The sequence below is a fragment of the Emys orbicularis genome, chromosome 3 (genome assembly GCF_028017835.1).
Source record: "Emys orbicularis isolate rEmyOrb1 chromosome 3, rEmyOrb1.hap1, whole genome shotgun sequence".
In the NCBI taxonomy this organism is placed as follows: domain Eukaryota; kingdom Metazoa; phylum Chordata; order Testudines; family Emydidae; genus Emys; species Emys orbicularis.
Window position 1 is genome coordinate 213553224 of NC_088685.1, and position 13439 is coordinate 213566662.

The following is a 13439-nucleotide window of genomic DNA, read 5'->3' on the forward strand; positions in this document are numbered from 1 at the left end:
AGATAAATATAACTTGAGAATGTTGGGAGGCAGTCAGATACCACGGTAATGGGTGTGGTATAAGAACCTAGATAGTCTTTCTGTGCTATCTGCAGTGGGTCTTCACGCACTAGCTAAGGCGAGCCAATGGAAGGCTGAAAAACGAAGAATCTAACTTTATCTTTTACCCTGTTTTGCACTTCAAAAACATCTGCATTTTTAGCGCTGTGAAGTATTGGGTATTTCTAAGGTAAAACATTCTACATTTTGTGGGAATGGGCAGGAAGAAAATCAAGAAAGAGGGGAAAAATAAGCTTATACTTGGAGGGAAGCTGTCCCACGCATCTTTAGATCACGATCTGAACGTTGCATTTAAACAAGAAGGAATTCTCCTGGTTATGTTGAGACACCTTAGCCTGATGTGTTGTGGTGACCAAATTTCTCAGCAGAATAGAGTAACACCCACAGAATGACGTGTGTAAATCTGGTGGCAGCCCTGGTTGTACATACTGTTTTAATTTCAATCTTTCAAAAAGCACCTAGCTAAGCCCTTGGCCAGTAATAGCGAATCATAGGACATGTGTCGCCTTAGGCATGCAGACCCTGTCACTACCAGGCGCCTTCAGCCTTCTGGTGAGTAAATGGGGGAGGGGCTTATGGGGATAGAAAGACAGCAGAACCCTACAAGGCAGAAATCTTGGCAGAATCCCTGACCGGCTTTGGGGAAAGAAGGTGGGCTTCCACTTAGTTGCTCAGAAGAACTCTACTCTCAGGGACCCTTCAGCAGAGACTGCAGCCCAGCTCTGAAACCCTGTCTTCCCCCCCTGAGAATATTTTAAAGGCCTGCTCCCTGTGACCTGTGCACGGTGGGGTACGCAACCCTATCACAGCGCCACTTAAGGGACTGGATCTGTTCAGTCTAAGGGCTGATGGGATTGTGGAGAGAATCAAGAAAACCAAGGTCGCTGTAAGACTCTTAAGGGGTGGGTCTCGTTTTCTTTGCTCCTTTGAGCTCCAGGCTCACTTCTCTGTCAGCAGCCAAATCCAGTTACTGGATATTTGCAAGTAAACTCTGTGGGCTGCATTCTGCTGGGTGATTGTATCCACCAGAAGAGCTAACGGTGAGATGTAGTGAGGAACATGTCCTTTCCATAATCCATGGCCCCAGGAGTCCCAATCTGAAGTTGTAGCAGGACAGGGGGCATGGGCTGCACATGGGTTCTGTTCTGAGAATGGGAACGTACAACCTACAATACTCTGGGCTAAAGCTTGTGTGAATGGACGGATGTTGGGAGGAAGAAAGGTTGGCAAAGATAAGCATGCTCTCATCTTTCTCTTCTAGCTGTGTTGTTTATCCACTCCATTCCTCACTATCCAGTGAAGACCAGCAGTCTGTGTTCCTGAAGCCCCCTCTAGGAGTTACCAAGGTCATCATATCTACGAACATTGCAGAAACGTCCATCACCATTGATGATGTGGTCTTTGTGATTGATTCTGGGAAAATGAAAGAGAAAAGGTATTGGGATTATTCTGGTGGCACTGTGATCTCAGAGAATGATGTGTTCTGCATGGTATCTGTCCAACACATCAGAGTATGAATTCATATCTGTTAAAGAGCCGGAGAACATCTGAAAGGGCCTCGTTCTGCAGCTTTCTGTGTGCACAAAGCTCCCATTGATTCCGTGGGAGTTCCATGCACGGCCCTGTTACAGACGTGCATCCACAGTGTTGGTAGTTATGGCCTTCCAAAAGTTGGCAGTACCTCTCTGCTTGAGCGTCGGTGTCGGTGCTCTTCGCCTGCTTGAAGTGAAACTCCCATCCTCATCCATTTTGACTTGTTTCTTCTTGTAGATACGACCCCAGCAAAGGAATGGAAAGTCTGGAAGACACATTTGTGTCCAAAGCCAATGCAGTGCAAAGGAAAGGGCGGGCAGGGCGCGTAGCCTCTGGAGTCTGCTTTCATCTTTTCAGTAGCCATCACTACAATCACCAGCTTATAAAGCAGCAGTTACCCGAAATACAAAGAGTGCCTTTGGAACAGCTCTGCCTCAGGTAAACCATTATCGACGTCATCGGTCTTAAAGGGCCGGTCCCCAGGAGGTCCTCTGTCTCCAGGCTGGAGCAGCAGAGTTGTCACACCCCTACCCTACCAAGCTCCTGACATCATGGGAACCAGCAAGCCCCCCTCTCGTCACTTTTGTTTTGTTGATTGGCTGTTGATTGCTCTCGTCTCTCACTGACTAACACTCTACCTCTGCTTCAGGACCTTGGTCTTCCCACCCACCATGTTACTGCTTACCCTCTCCCTCAAACCCATCCTCCACTCACCATTTCCTTGGCTGGCCCCACCCCTATAAACAAAGGCAGTGCTAACAAGATATTCCTCTGAGCACTTTGCTGGTATGTTGCAGTCCTTTCCTGCAGCCCCATGTTTGTTGTCTTTTTAAATTACAAATTCTTTTGGAGGTAGAGGGACTACTGCGTCGTCTTACGTGTTTGCATGCAGCCTCGTTCGATTCCAATTAGGCACTACTGCAATATAAATATTAAAGAGGGAGGCCTTCGACGTTCGGCCTCATCCCATACATTCCTTTACAAAATGGAGACTTCTAGGATGCAAAACAATGCCAGTAATTTAGGATTAGAAGGGGGCTCTGAATCAAGTCTATGGGATCAAAACTCTTCCCTAATCGTTTTGGGCCGCTTCCCAAGTTGAATGATCCCTTATTGGCTCTTGACCAGGAGGAATGGCAACTCGTTAGCTTTATGGTTCGAGGGGCCTGTACAAAAAGATGGGTCTTGCACCATGTTGTGACGGTCATCGGATCTGAGCGTGTCCTGATCTGCAGTAGTAGCAGATTCCCTAGTCATTAGTTAGCTCACGGCCCCTGCAGCTGCAGTGGCAAAGGGTGGGGAAGAGGCCGTCTGGGATAGGTTAGCCAGTGCCTGTTAAGGGCTTTAAAGATAAGGATCAGCATCTTGAAGAGGATCAGGAAGTCAGTAGGGAGCCAGTGTGGACCATGGAGGACTGGTTGGCTGTGGTCCCATTGGCATGGCCTATCTAGAAAGCAGGCAATGGGGAGGGCATTCTCAGTGATTTGGAAAAAGTTTGCGGCTTTGTCCTATGTCAGCAGACTGAGTTGTCATCTTTTTCCTTAAGAATTAAGATTTTGGATATGTTTTCTGCACATGGCCTTCAATCTGTCTTATCCCGCCTGATTGAGCCGCCAAGAATTGAATCTCTGCGTGCATCGAAAGTGCGACTGCAGGACTTGGGCGCTTTAACTCCAGATGAAAAGCTCACCCCCTTGGGGTATCACTTGGCCTCCTTGCCTGTTGATGTGCGGATTGGAAAACTAATGCTGTTTGGCACCATTTTCCGTTGTCTGGATCCTGCACTAACTATAGCAGCAAGTCTGGCCTTTAAGTCCCCTTTTGTAAGTATGCCACTCTAATAAACTACAGCTGTGTGTCAAAATTTGAAAGTAATGTGTTGTATTCATAAGTGAATATTGCAGTATACTGCAACATATTAATCTTAAATTTCTTACCAGTTCCACTTACTGCACAGAGCATCTTTGTGTTAGTATAAAATGTTTTTGTGTCTGAACTGGAAATATTCATATCATAAGTACATGCAGAGACAGAAGTATCAAGAACAGTTTGATCCCTAATAAAAAGAACATAATATTTTACTGGAGGATGGAATTCTTTTGAGCAGAATAACTAATTATTGTTTTCAAATAATGTAAGTAGAGGCCAAAATAACACCAAGAGAACAGCAGTCCTGTTCAAGAGTATGAAATTGATCAAAGCTTGAAGTGATTATAAATATTAACTAGTACATAAAGCTTCAATTTTTAATTCTTGCTGAGTCCAGAAATACAATCTATGAATGTGTGTGCAAGGAATAGTCCTTGTGAAATTATAGGTGTGTGCTTTACATATCCTATGCCAACCTGTGTTTGGAAGCAGTGGTGTTAGTGTTTGTGGTGGTTATGAAGCTGACGGTTCTGAGCTCTGAATATAATGTTGATTCCTGATCTCAGGCTGTGTGTGTGCACGTCAGCTTAGCTTGTAAAATCAGCTGCTGTTCTGTATGTCCAATGTTCTGTAGTTTTTAGATATCTGTCTAAAGCAATATACAACCTCATATCAAAGATCAGGACTGAGCATTCCATCTCAGTATATGGTTTTGCCAGCTATAGTTAATGGTACCAACAGTCTCTATTGTGGACAATACAATCATGAAATTGCCTCTGCAAATCCCTCACAGTCGGAGTTGTGCAAGTCTGGAATGTATTAGAGCGGCATAACTGTGTTTGGTGCCCATACGTCAGCTGCAGATCTGATTTGTTGAATCATGGTTCCAAAATGCCCCATCCCATAGCCATTCTCTTTCCATAGAAGATAGGTGGCTTTCAGACTTTCTCTTTCCTTCTCCATTGCACATTTCTCCTTTTAGCTTTAACTGTATGAAATTGTTAGGGGTTTTAAAGATATGGTTTTGATAGGTTTTGGCCTTGTGCAGGTCCAGAGCAGGTTTTGGCCTTGTGCAGATCCAGAGCAGGGCTCTGCTTTTAATTATTTCTTTCCTGAGCCACCAATTGACATATGGAGGGCCTGGTGCAGGGGCATTCCCCTCTCAAGTGTTACGGCTGTGAGACATTCATTCCCAGTCAGAAGTGGGAAGGTGGTAGGCTCAGAGTTTTCTCTAGTGTAGACAAGGCCTTTCTAATGCTTCCTAATCTCCTCCAGTGAGGTCTGCAGAGGCCGTTCTCTGAAAGAGAAAGGAAGGTTGTTCCCCAGCATGTTGCTTCTGCAGATGCAGCCTGATCCTCCCTCCTTCTGTTTTCTTGACAGTTACGTTATTGAGAGTAGGGGAAACAGAGTTGCTTAGGACTGTTCTGGAAGTGAAGCTTTTTATAATATCAAATCTGTGGTCAGTATGCATTCCTCCCCTAATGAATATATTGCTTTGGGACGGTTCTGGGACCAATGGATCACAGCATGCAACTCCGACAGCAGGAGTCTGCGTAGGCAATATACCCAGATGATTTCAGTCACTGCTTAGTAAACGTTTTTTGTCATGGATATGAGGACTGCAATCAGTAGCTTACTGGTCATGTAAGAAAGACAACGTGCATCCCCGATGATAAAGCACCTGCTTTGAGCAACGACGGGAGAAGCAGAGATGAAATGTGTCAATCTATTTATTTAGGTGTCTCCATGGGATAAAAGGGAGGAAGCGAACAAAAAAAAGCTGGAATTTGCAATAGGAAACAGTGATTACCTGGCTCTTCTCCAGGCTTATAAGGTGAGCTACAAATCAGTGACCCAGATCCAAAGTGTGTCCGTGTTCTGAAATTCAAGGCAGCATTCATAAAGTTTGGTTTTTCCATTATTTAGGGATGGCGCTTGAGTATCAAAGAAAGTTCTCGTGCAAGCTACAGCTATTGCAGGGAGAACTTCTTATCAGGAAGAGTTCTTCAAGTAAGTCAGTTTTGATTCGGTATTTTTCAGGATTATTTTTAAAAAGACAGTAATCTCCATCATCTTGTCAATCACATCCCTCTTTATTTCACCTCCTCTCCCTGCCCCATCCTTCAGATCTTCTTCCAAGTTCAGCCACGAGCTGGGAAATATTACTGACTGTAACTTCAGCCAACTGTCTGAGCCTGTAATCCTAGTGTAACCAGATATGTTTAACTTCAAAATCAACCCGAGGCTCAGACCAATGTTGGAATATTTCAACTCAGAAGGAATTGGCTCGAGAAAGTTCTGAACAATGGCAAAAACTGGGTTTGGGAACCCGTCAACCTTAACTGCAAGCTCCCCCTACTCTGTTTGATTGGATAACGTCTTCAAATGGATGCCATTTCCTGGAGTTCTCACATATCCGCTGGTTGTCTTACTGCAAGCAACCGAAGTGATCATAGGTGATGGCGAGAGATGCCGAAGGATAGTCCTTGCGATTGGTGTTTAAACTGGGGAATCTGGTGTGAATTAACCTCACGTGCACGTGGCACTTTTCAAGGCTTTCTGTTGACTTGCAGGAAATGGCGAGCCTAAAAAGGCAATTCACAGAGCTGCTGTCGGACATTGGATTTGTGAAGGAGGGGTTAAGAGCCAGGGACATGGAGAAGAGGTGGTCTCGAGGAGACGGTGTGTTGGATGCTACAGGAGAAGAGGTAATTGGAGCGTTAGTGCTTTAAACTGCTGCTTTGGTCTCTAATCGGCCTTTGTGGCAACGTTAGGTGTGGTGTGCTTGCTGGAGCAGGCTTGTCTCACTATCCAATGTGATTAGTGGTCGCCATTTTCTTCTTTTTCAATCTGCCATCCCTCCTCCCTTCTACTTTGGAGACTCGTATTATAACATAGGTCTGGGGTCAGACACTGAGGGAGTTAGCCGCTGGGAGATTTTATACTCTTGGTTCTACAGCAACAAATCTGAGGTGCATGCACACTGTCTAATGAATAACCACTCTGCCATGGCCCTGTGGCAGGACATGCAATTCCCACAGCGTGGATCTGCACAGGCAGTGCGATTGGAGGTGGGTCGCTTTTCTGCACTCTCCTAGTGCGGCTTTCCAGTATAGCCCTAATGAGAGCTGTAATCACAACGGGACAGAGGTGTAGATGACTGTTGCGAGGTCCATGTTGGAAAGGATGGCTGCACTCTCCTGGCCAGCTCTGTAGGGTGGAAGGTGCTATGAGTGAATCCAGGGAGAATAATAGATCCAAGAAAACCGAATGTCTGGTATGTACCATCCGACTGTTTTTAACCTCTAGTTAATTATCAATTGAAGGAATTAACCACTGGCGTAGTTAAGGCCTTGTTCACGCTGTACAGTTCACTTGAGTGACTGGCACCCTGGTGTGACCACTCAAACTGGCCCGGCCCGAGTGAGAGGTGAGAGCAATCACACTCGAGTTGCTGGATCCACACTGGTGCTGCACTCAGTCAGGTCAGGTGCTAGGCCTTCTGGAGGCATTTCCCATGGTTCTTAGCAGCTCATGGTTCAGATCCATGCTCTAATCAGAGCTGTCTTGTGAAGTCTTTCACAGCGTATTGTGGGATAACTTGTCTGTTCTTTCTGGGCACATGTGCAGATGTGATCTTAGCCCACCAAGTCAGTAAAGTAACCCACTTCCAGGTTGGTGCCCACTAGATTGCTGTCTATGGCCTACATTCCAAACAGTGTGAAGGCATGGATCCAACCTGGAGCGATGACCTATTCTAGATATGTTCATATACCTCACTCATGGCCATATTATCTGTGCACTGATACCAAATGTTGCAATTAATGCAACTCTCATTTTGGGAACAGGAGATAGATACTGGGTATTAGATGTGGTGAGGGCATTTCAGCCCTATGAAAGCAGGAGTGTGCTTTGCTAAGGAGATCACGCAGGCCGCATGGAGCAGTAGAGACAGCTGATGTAGGTTTTAATAGCTGTGGAATCTCCTTATGCCGACTGGCAGGTCTGGAGCAGGACACCAAGCATAGAATGGTGAGACTACATCATCATGCAGACCTGGGATGGTTTGTGATTTACCCTAGGGATCAACTACTTAGTAGCATGGAATAAATATTTGAGGAGTGTCCAGATTAGCTCTGACAAACATATTAACTATTGCAAATTAATTGGCAATTAGTTTAATTAAAGGTTAAAAAAAGTGTAGTCAAGAGTGCAGAATCCATTAACTGCTCCTAATATGAAGTTACATAGTTGGCTCAAAAGGAGGATACCAACAGTGTCAGTAATTTAGTTTTAATATGAAGTCATGTTCTATAGTGAATCAAGAAATCCCCGATTTTCATTGAAGGGTCACTGGTATAAGGCATGTAGGTAGTAACATGGAATTGTAGTACTTATTGTATGTATTTATTTCACAGGCAAACTCTAATGCAGAGAACATCAAGTTGATATCAGCAATATTATGTGCTGCTCTGTATCCCAATGTTGTCCAGGTAAGAGGGTGCTTTTTTCCTTTTCCATCTTCGTTTGCGTCCCGCTCCCTTTTGAGTGGCAGATCTGTACTGAATGCTTTGATTCTGCAAAAAGAACGAGGAGTACTTGTGGCACCTTAGAGACTAACAAATTTATTGGAGCATAAACTTTCGTGGGCTAAAACCCACTTCATCAGAATGGAAAATACATGCAGTGGAAAGTACAGTAGGAAGATATATATACACAGAGAACATGAAACAATGGGTGTTGCCATACCAACTCTAACGAGAGTAATCAATTAAGGTGGGCTGTTCTCAGCAGGAGACAGACTGCCTCCAGTTTAAGGCTATGATACCTCCACCGAACATGCTGCCCCTATTGCTTTAGGCCTTGGCAACTGAACTCCCGTTTACAAACTCATGTAGCCGGCTACTGCTGTTATTCCAAGACTTCTAGTTTGAGAGTGATCTTAAGATGCCAGGCACATGCATCAGTAACCACCATATGCCACAGTCTGAACATGAGCAGAAGGAAATGAATTCTGGGACGAAAGCTGGAATGTTTTAAAACCGACCCCCAAACTGTATCAAGTAGTTTTGCAGAGGGCTGACAGTACTCTGGTAATGGGGTCTAGATGCTTCCAAAGTCACCTCTGGGCTGAGACCAAGCAAAACCGTATCCTAAAAGGCATTTGTTTGAGAGTTATGAGCAACTGAAAATATTGGGTTAGATGCAAGCTGGAATGCAACACAGAAGCCTTTCTTAATGTCTACCGTAATACTTCGTAATACTAAGGGGGGAGGTTTAGGTTGGATATTAGGAAAAACTTTTTCACTAGGAGGGTGGTGAAGCACTGGAATGGGTTACCTAGGGAGGCGGTGGAATCTCCTTCCTTAGAGGTTTTTAAGGTCAGGCTTGACGAAGCCCTGGCTGGGATGATTTAGTTGGGGATGGTCCTGCTCTGAGCAGGGGGTTGGACTAGATGATCTCCTGAGGTCCCTTCCAACCCTGATATTCTATGGTTCATGTTGGTGTTGCCATAGTAATAGACGTGGGGAAAGACTGCTTACTTGGGGCAGGAGGTGTGAGAGAGAAAGAGAGAGATTTATTTTGTTACTATTTATTATCTTCACTTTTAGGTGAAAACCCCCGAGGGGAAATACCAGTATACCAGTGCAGGAGCAGTTAAATTACACCCAAAGGCAGAGGAGTTGAAGTTCGTTACAAAAAATGATGGTTATGTTCACATTCATCCTTCCTCGGTGAATTATCAAGTAAGGATTTTTTTCCAACTCAGTAAAATACATTGTCTACATTTTAAAAAAAGACATTACTTCAACTAAATGCTGCTTGGATTATGAACTAGAGCACTGACCAGTCTTAAAAATACAGCAACGGCATGATTGAAATCCTCTCAGTGATGGGTTTTAAAGAATGGCACAGATCACAGGTGGTAACCTCTATTACAATAGACAACTTCATAATTTGAGTTTCTGTCAAGTTTGCAGGGTCAAGCAACTTCATGGCCCAGATTTTCACAATTTCAAGAACACACATTCATGCAGAGTTACCGCAATTGCAGGGGATCGTGCCTGTAGGAACACCACAATTGTCCATGCAATCTCAGGAATTGTGCATGAAATGGCAACTGTTTATGCATGTAGCATCTTTACACAGGCAAATTGACTGAATATGTGGGCTCATAATTTTACCACTGAAATACTTTATTTGTAAATAATTCACTGTTGAAATGCACAGTATCACTTCTTCATATGAGATAAATGATCTGGAGAAAGAGGTAAAAAGTGAGGTGGCAAAGTTTGCAGATGATACTAAACTGCTCAAGATAGTTCGGACCAAAGCAGACTGTGAAGAACTTCAAAAAGATCTCACAAAACTAAGTGATTGGGCAACAAAATGGCAAATGAAATTTAATGTGGATAAATGTAAAGTAATGCACATTGGAAAAAATAACCCCAACTATACATACAATATGATGGGGGCTAATTTAGCTACAACAAGTCAGGAAAAAGATCTTGGAGTCATCGTGGATAGTTCTCTGAAGACGTCCACGCAGTGTGCAGAGGCGGTCAAAAAAGCAAACAGGATGTTAGGAATCATTAAAAAGGGGACAGAGAATAAGACGGAGAATATGTTATTGCCCTTATATAAATCGATGGTACGCCCACATCTTGAATACTGCGTACAGATGTGGTTTCCTCATCTCAAAAAAGATATACTGGCACTAGAGAAGGGCAACTAAAATGATTAGGGGTTTAGAACGGGTCCCATATGAGGAGATATTAAAGAGGCTAGGACTTTTCAGCTTGGAAAAGAGGAGACTAAAGGGGGATATGACAGAGGTATATAAAATCATGAGTGATGTGGAGAAAGTAGATAAGGAAAAGTTATTTACTTATTCCCATAATACAAGAACTAGGGGCCACCAAATGAAATTAATGGGCAGCAGGTTTAAAACAAATAAAAGGAAGTTCTTCACACAGCGCACAGTCAACTTGTGGAACTCCTTGCCTGAGGGGGTTGTGAAGGCTAGGACTATAACACCGTTTAAAAGAGAACTGGATAAATTCATGGAGGTTAAGTCCATTAAAGGCTATTAGCCAGGATGGGTAAGGAATGGTGTCCCTAGCCTCTGTTTGTCAGAGGGTGGAGATGGATGGCAGGAGAGAGATCACTTGATCATTACCTGTTAGGTTCACTCCCTCTGGGACACCTGGCATTGGCCACTGTCGGTAGACAGGATACTGGGCTAGATGGACCTTTGGTCTGACCCAGTACGGCCGTTCTTATGAGATCAAATGCAATAATTTTCTTTGAAGTTGATGATATCCCATTAATAAAGATAACACGAGGGAAACCTACCATTGAACGGGTGTTCTTTTTATTAAAGTGGTACATGGTAACGCTGTTCTCCTTTTCGAGGATACAAATTAGCTGTTAAAAATCCATATTAGATTGTTAAATATAATAGCCTATTGGAGTATTGTAAAACTTAAGTGTTTATAAATCTATCCTGGTGAATCAGTCTGAGTCTAAACTAACATAAGAATGAACTACTTACCCCTCAAACACTCCTTGCTATCCTACCTGGGTATGGGGAAGTCAAGGCACTGTCAGTAATTGGTGGATTTCCTATAGGCCCTGTTGCTGAGGTGGGTCCTGAGGAGAGATTGGAAAGACAAGAGGGTAGTGTCCTAGAGGATTAGCTCAGGGAGGCCATACTATGAGCAGGGGCAGTATGGAAGAGGCGTAGACATTTGTGTGAGATTCTGATGAAGGGCAGAAGAGAGCGCGCACAGGAGACGAGGTGGAGGAGACAGGATTATGTTATACGTGACGTGAGCTCTGCAATGGCACGTTTTAGAAATACAAACAAATCAATGCCATGTGGTCCCTGCAAGCAGCTGCAGCAAAACCCTCTTGCACTCGCAGGAAGGGCGGCTGTGCGGAGGAAGCGGGCAGTGACTCCCAGGTAGATTCTTACCAGCAATCCCCCCTCCCCGGAGGAGAGCGCACCATGCATCCAGCCGCTCCTCCCCATCCTTGCTGTCAGTCTGTGGTGCTCAAAAGGGACACAGATATCACAGGATGAATAGAGGCACCAGTCTCAGTAGAATGAGACCGGAGGGGAGAACAAGCAGAGCCAGTGGCCTTTCCCACCACCCAGGGTGGATAAAAATCAATGATGGTTTTGAAAAAATAGTCAGATTTTTTATTAAAATTGGATTTTTTTGATCTTGTTGTTGAAATTATAAGTTTTTCTTTTTAAAATGCATCTGTTTAAAATGAACTCTGAATTAAAAACAAAATATGTTAAAGCCTAAACTTACCCCTTAGAACAGTGGTTCCCAAACTTGTTCTGCCGCTTGTGTAGGGAAAGCCCCTGGCGGGCTGGGCCGGTTTGTTTACCTGCCGTGTCCACAGGTTTGGCCAATCGCGGCTCCCACTGGCTGCGGTTCCCTGCTCCAGGCCAACGGGGGCTGCGGGAAGTGGCGGCCAGTACGTTCCTCGGCCCACGCCGCTTCCTGCAGCCCCCATTGGCCTGGAGCAGCAAACCGCGGCCAGTGGGAGCCGCGATCGGCCAAACCCGCGGACGCGGCAGGTAAACAAACCTACTCCTAACTGACTGCAATCTTCTGGCACTGAATGTTCCAGACCAGGCACTTTGACAGCCCCTACTTGGTGTACCATGAGAAGATCAAAACCAGCCGTGTGTTCATCCGGGACTGCAGCATGGTGTCGGTGTACCCGCTGGTCTTGTTTGGAGGAGGGCAGGTCCACGTGCAGCTGCAACGGGGGGAGTTTGTCATTTCGCTTGATGACGGATGGATTCGTTTCGCAGCAGCCTCCCACCAGGTAATGAAACCCACGAGCAAGATTGTGAGTGCTTCAAACCTTGCTCTGCTTCTGCAACACGCAGAACATGCAGATGTAGAGTACAGAGGAGAAGTCATTTCATGATATTTGGGGGGGGGTTTCCCTGTTTGCTTCAGGTGGCAGAGCTGGTGAAAGAACTGCGCTGTGAACTAGACCAGTTACTCCAGGATAAGATCAAGAATCCCAGCATGGATTTATGCACGTGCCCGCGAGGATCCCGTATCATTAGTATGATTGTAAAGCTTGTGACCACCCAGTAATCTGAGAAGCACTTTTATAAAGACCCACTGCTAACTGCTGCTCGGAAATGGATTCTGGTACCGCAATGTTTTTGTACTGTCAGAGCGTGGCGCTGATCCTGGTAGAGCTAAATTGGTAAAGGCCATTTTAGCTTTCAGAAACTAGTTAAAGAAATAAACCTAAGCAAAATGGCTTCTGCCAAAAATTAAAGGGCTCACAGAACAAACTAGGGAATGGGAAGCTGGCAATTCTCGTGATAGTAATAGAAAACTCCAAATCAGAGAAGAAAAGCATAGAATTTGTTTTTTTTTTAAAAATGAATTCTGTTAAGTGCTGGGAGTATGTTTTATGTAGTCTCATTTTTGTCAGTGTTGTATTTTTTCCGGTATAGCACTTTCAGCTGACTTTTGTGAGGAAGATCAAGGAATCACGTGCCATGCAGCTTGCCCTTGGAGCAACATAATTATCTGGGCGGAGAGAGCGCGCGTTACCTGGTCAGGCTGCCCAGAACTTTTCTAAATTCAGTATAAACTACTTGGCCAAGAATTGCACCTTCCCCAGCTGTTTAGTCTGACATCTGCACTTATCAATCATTTTAGGATACAGCAGATGTTAAATGAGCTCAATTTAAGGACTAGTACTTGAGTTGGTCATTAAACTAGTGGATTGTCTTTAAAACTAAGTGTGTTGGTCCCTCATCAGTGTGCTAAGCTGGTCTGCCCCTAGTTATTCATTGAGCTGAATGTTTGTGCTTGGTTGAACCTGGCTCTGACAAGTCCCACTACGATTTCGTATCCTGCCCGGGTGTAGTGGGGTTGCACCACGATTGTTATAGAGCAGTGGTGCCCAAACTTCTCCTGTCGTGC

The 13439-nt window shown here is 44.7% G+C and overlaps 1 protein-coding gene across 1 annotated transcript in view; it reads left to right on the forward strand.

The window, feature by feature from the left end:
• Positions 1-12593, forward strand: part of DHX57 (DExH-box helicase 57) — a 31005-nt gene extending 18412 nt beyond the window's left edge. Inside the window, exons 14-23 of the mRNA XM_065401093.1 lie at positions 1322-1495; positions 1831-2031; positions 3140-3416; positions 5201-5296; positions 5389-5472; positions 6036-6170; positions 7881-7955; positions 9075-9209; positions 12112-12312; positions 12450-12593. Of these exons, the coding sequence (XP_065257165.1) occupies positions 1322-1495; positions 1831-2031; positions 3140-3416; positions 5201-5296; positions 5389-5472; positions 6036-6170; positions 7881-7955; positions 9075-9209; positions 12112-12312; positions 12450-12593 (1522 nt within the window). The remainder of the gene's footprint in view (positions 1-1321; positions 1496-1830; positions 2032-3139; positions 3417-5200; positions 5297-5388; positions 5473-6035; positions 6171-7880; positions 7956-9074; positions 9210-12111; positions 12313-12449) is intronic.
• Positions 12594-13439: the final 846 nt, after the last annotated feature.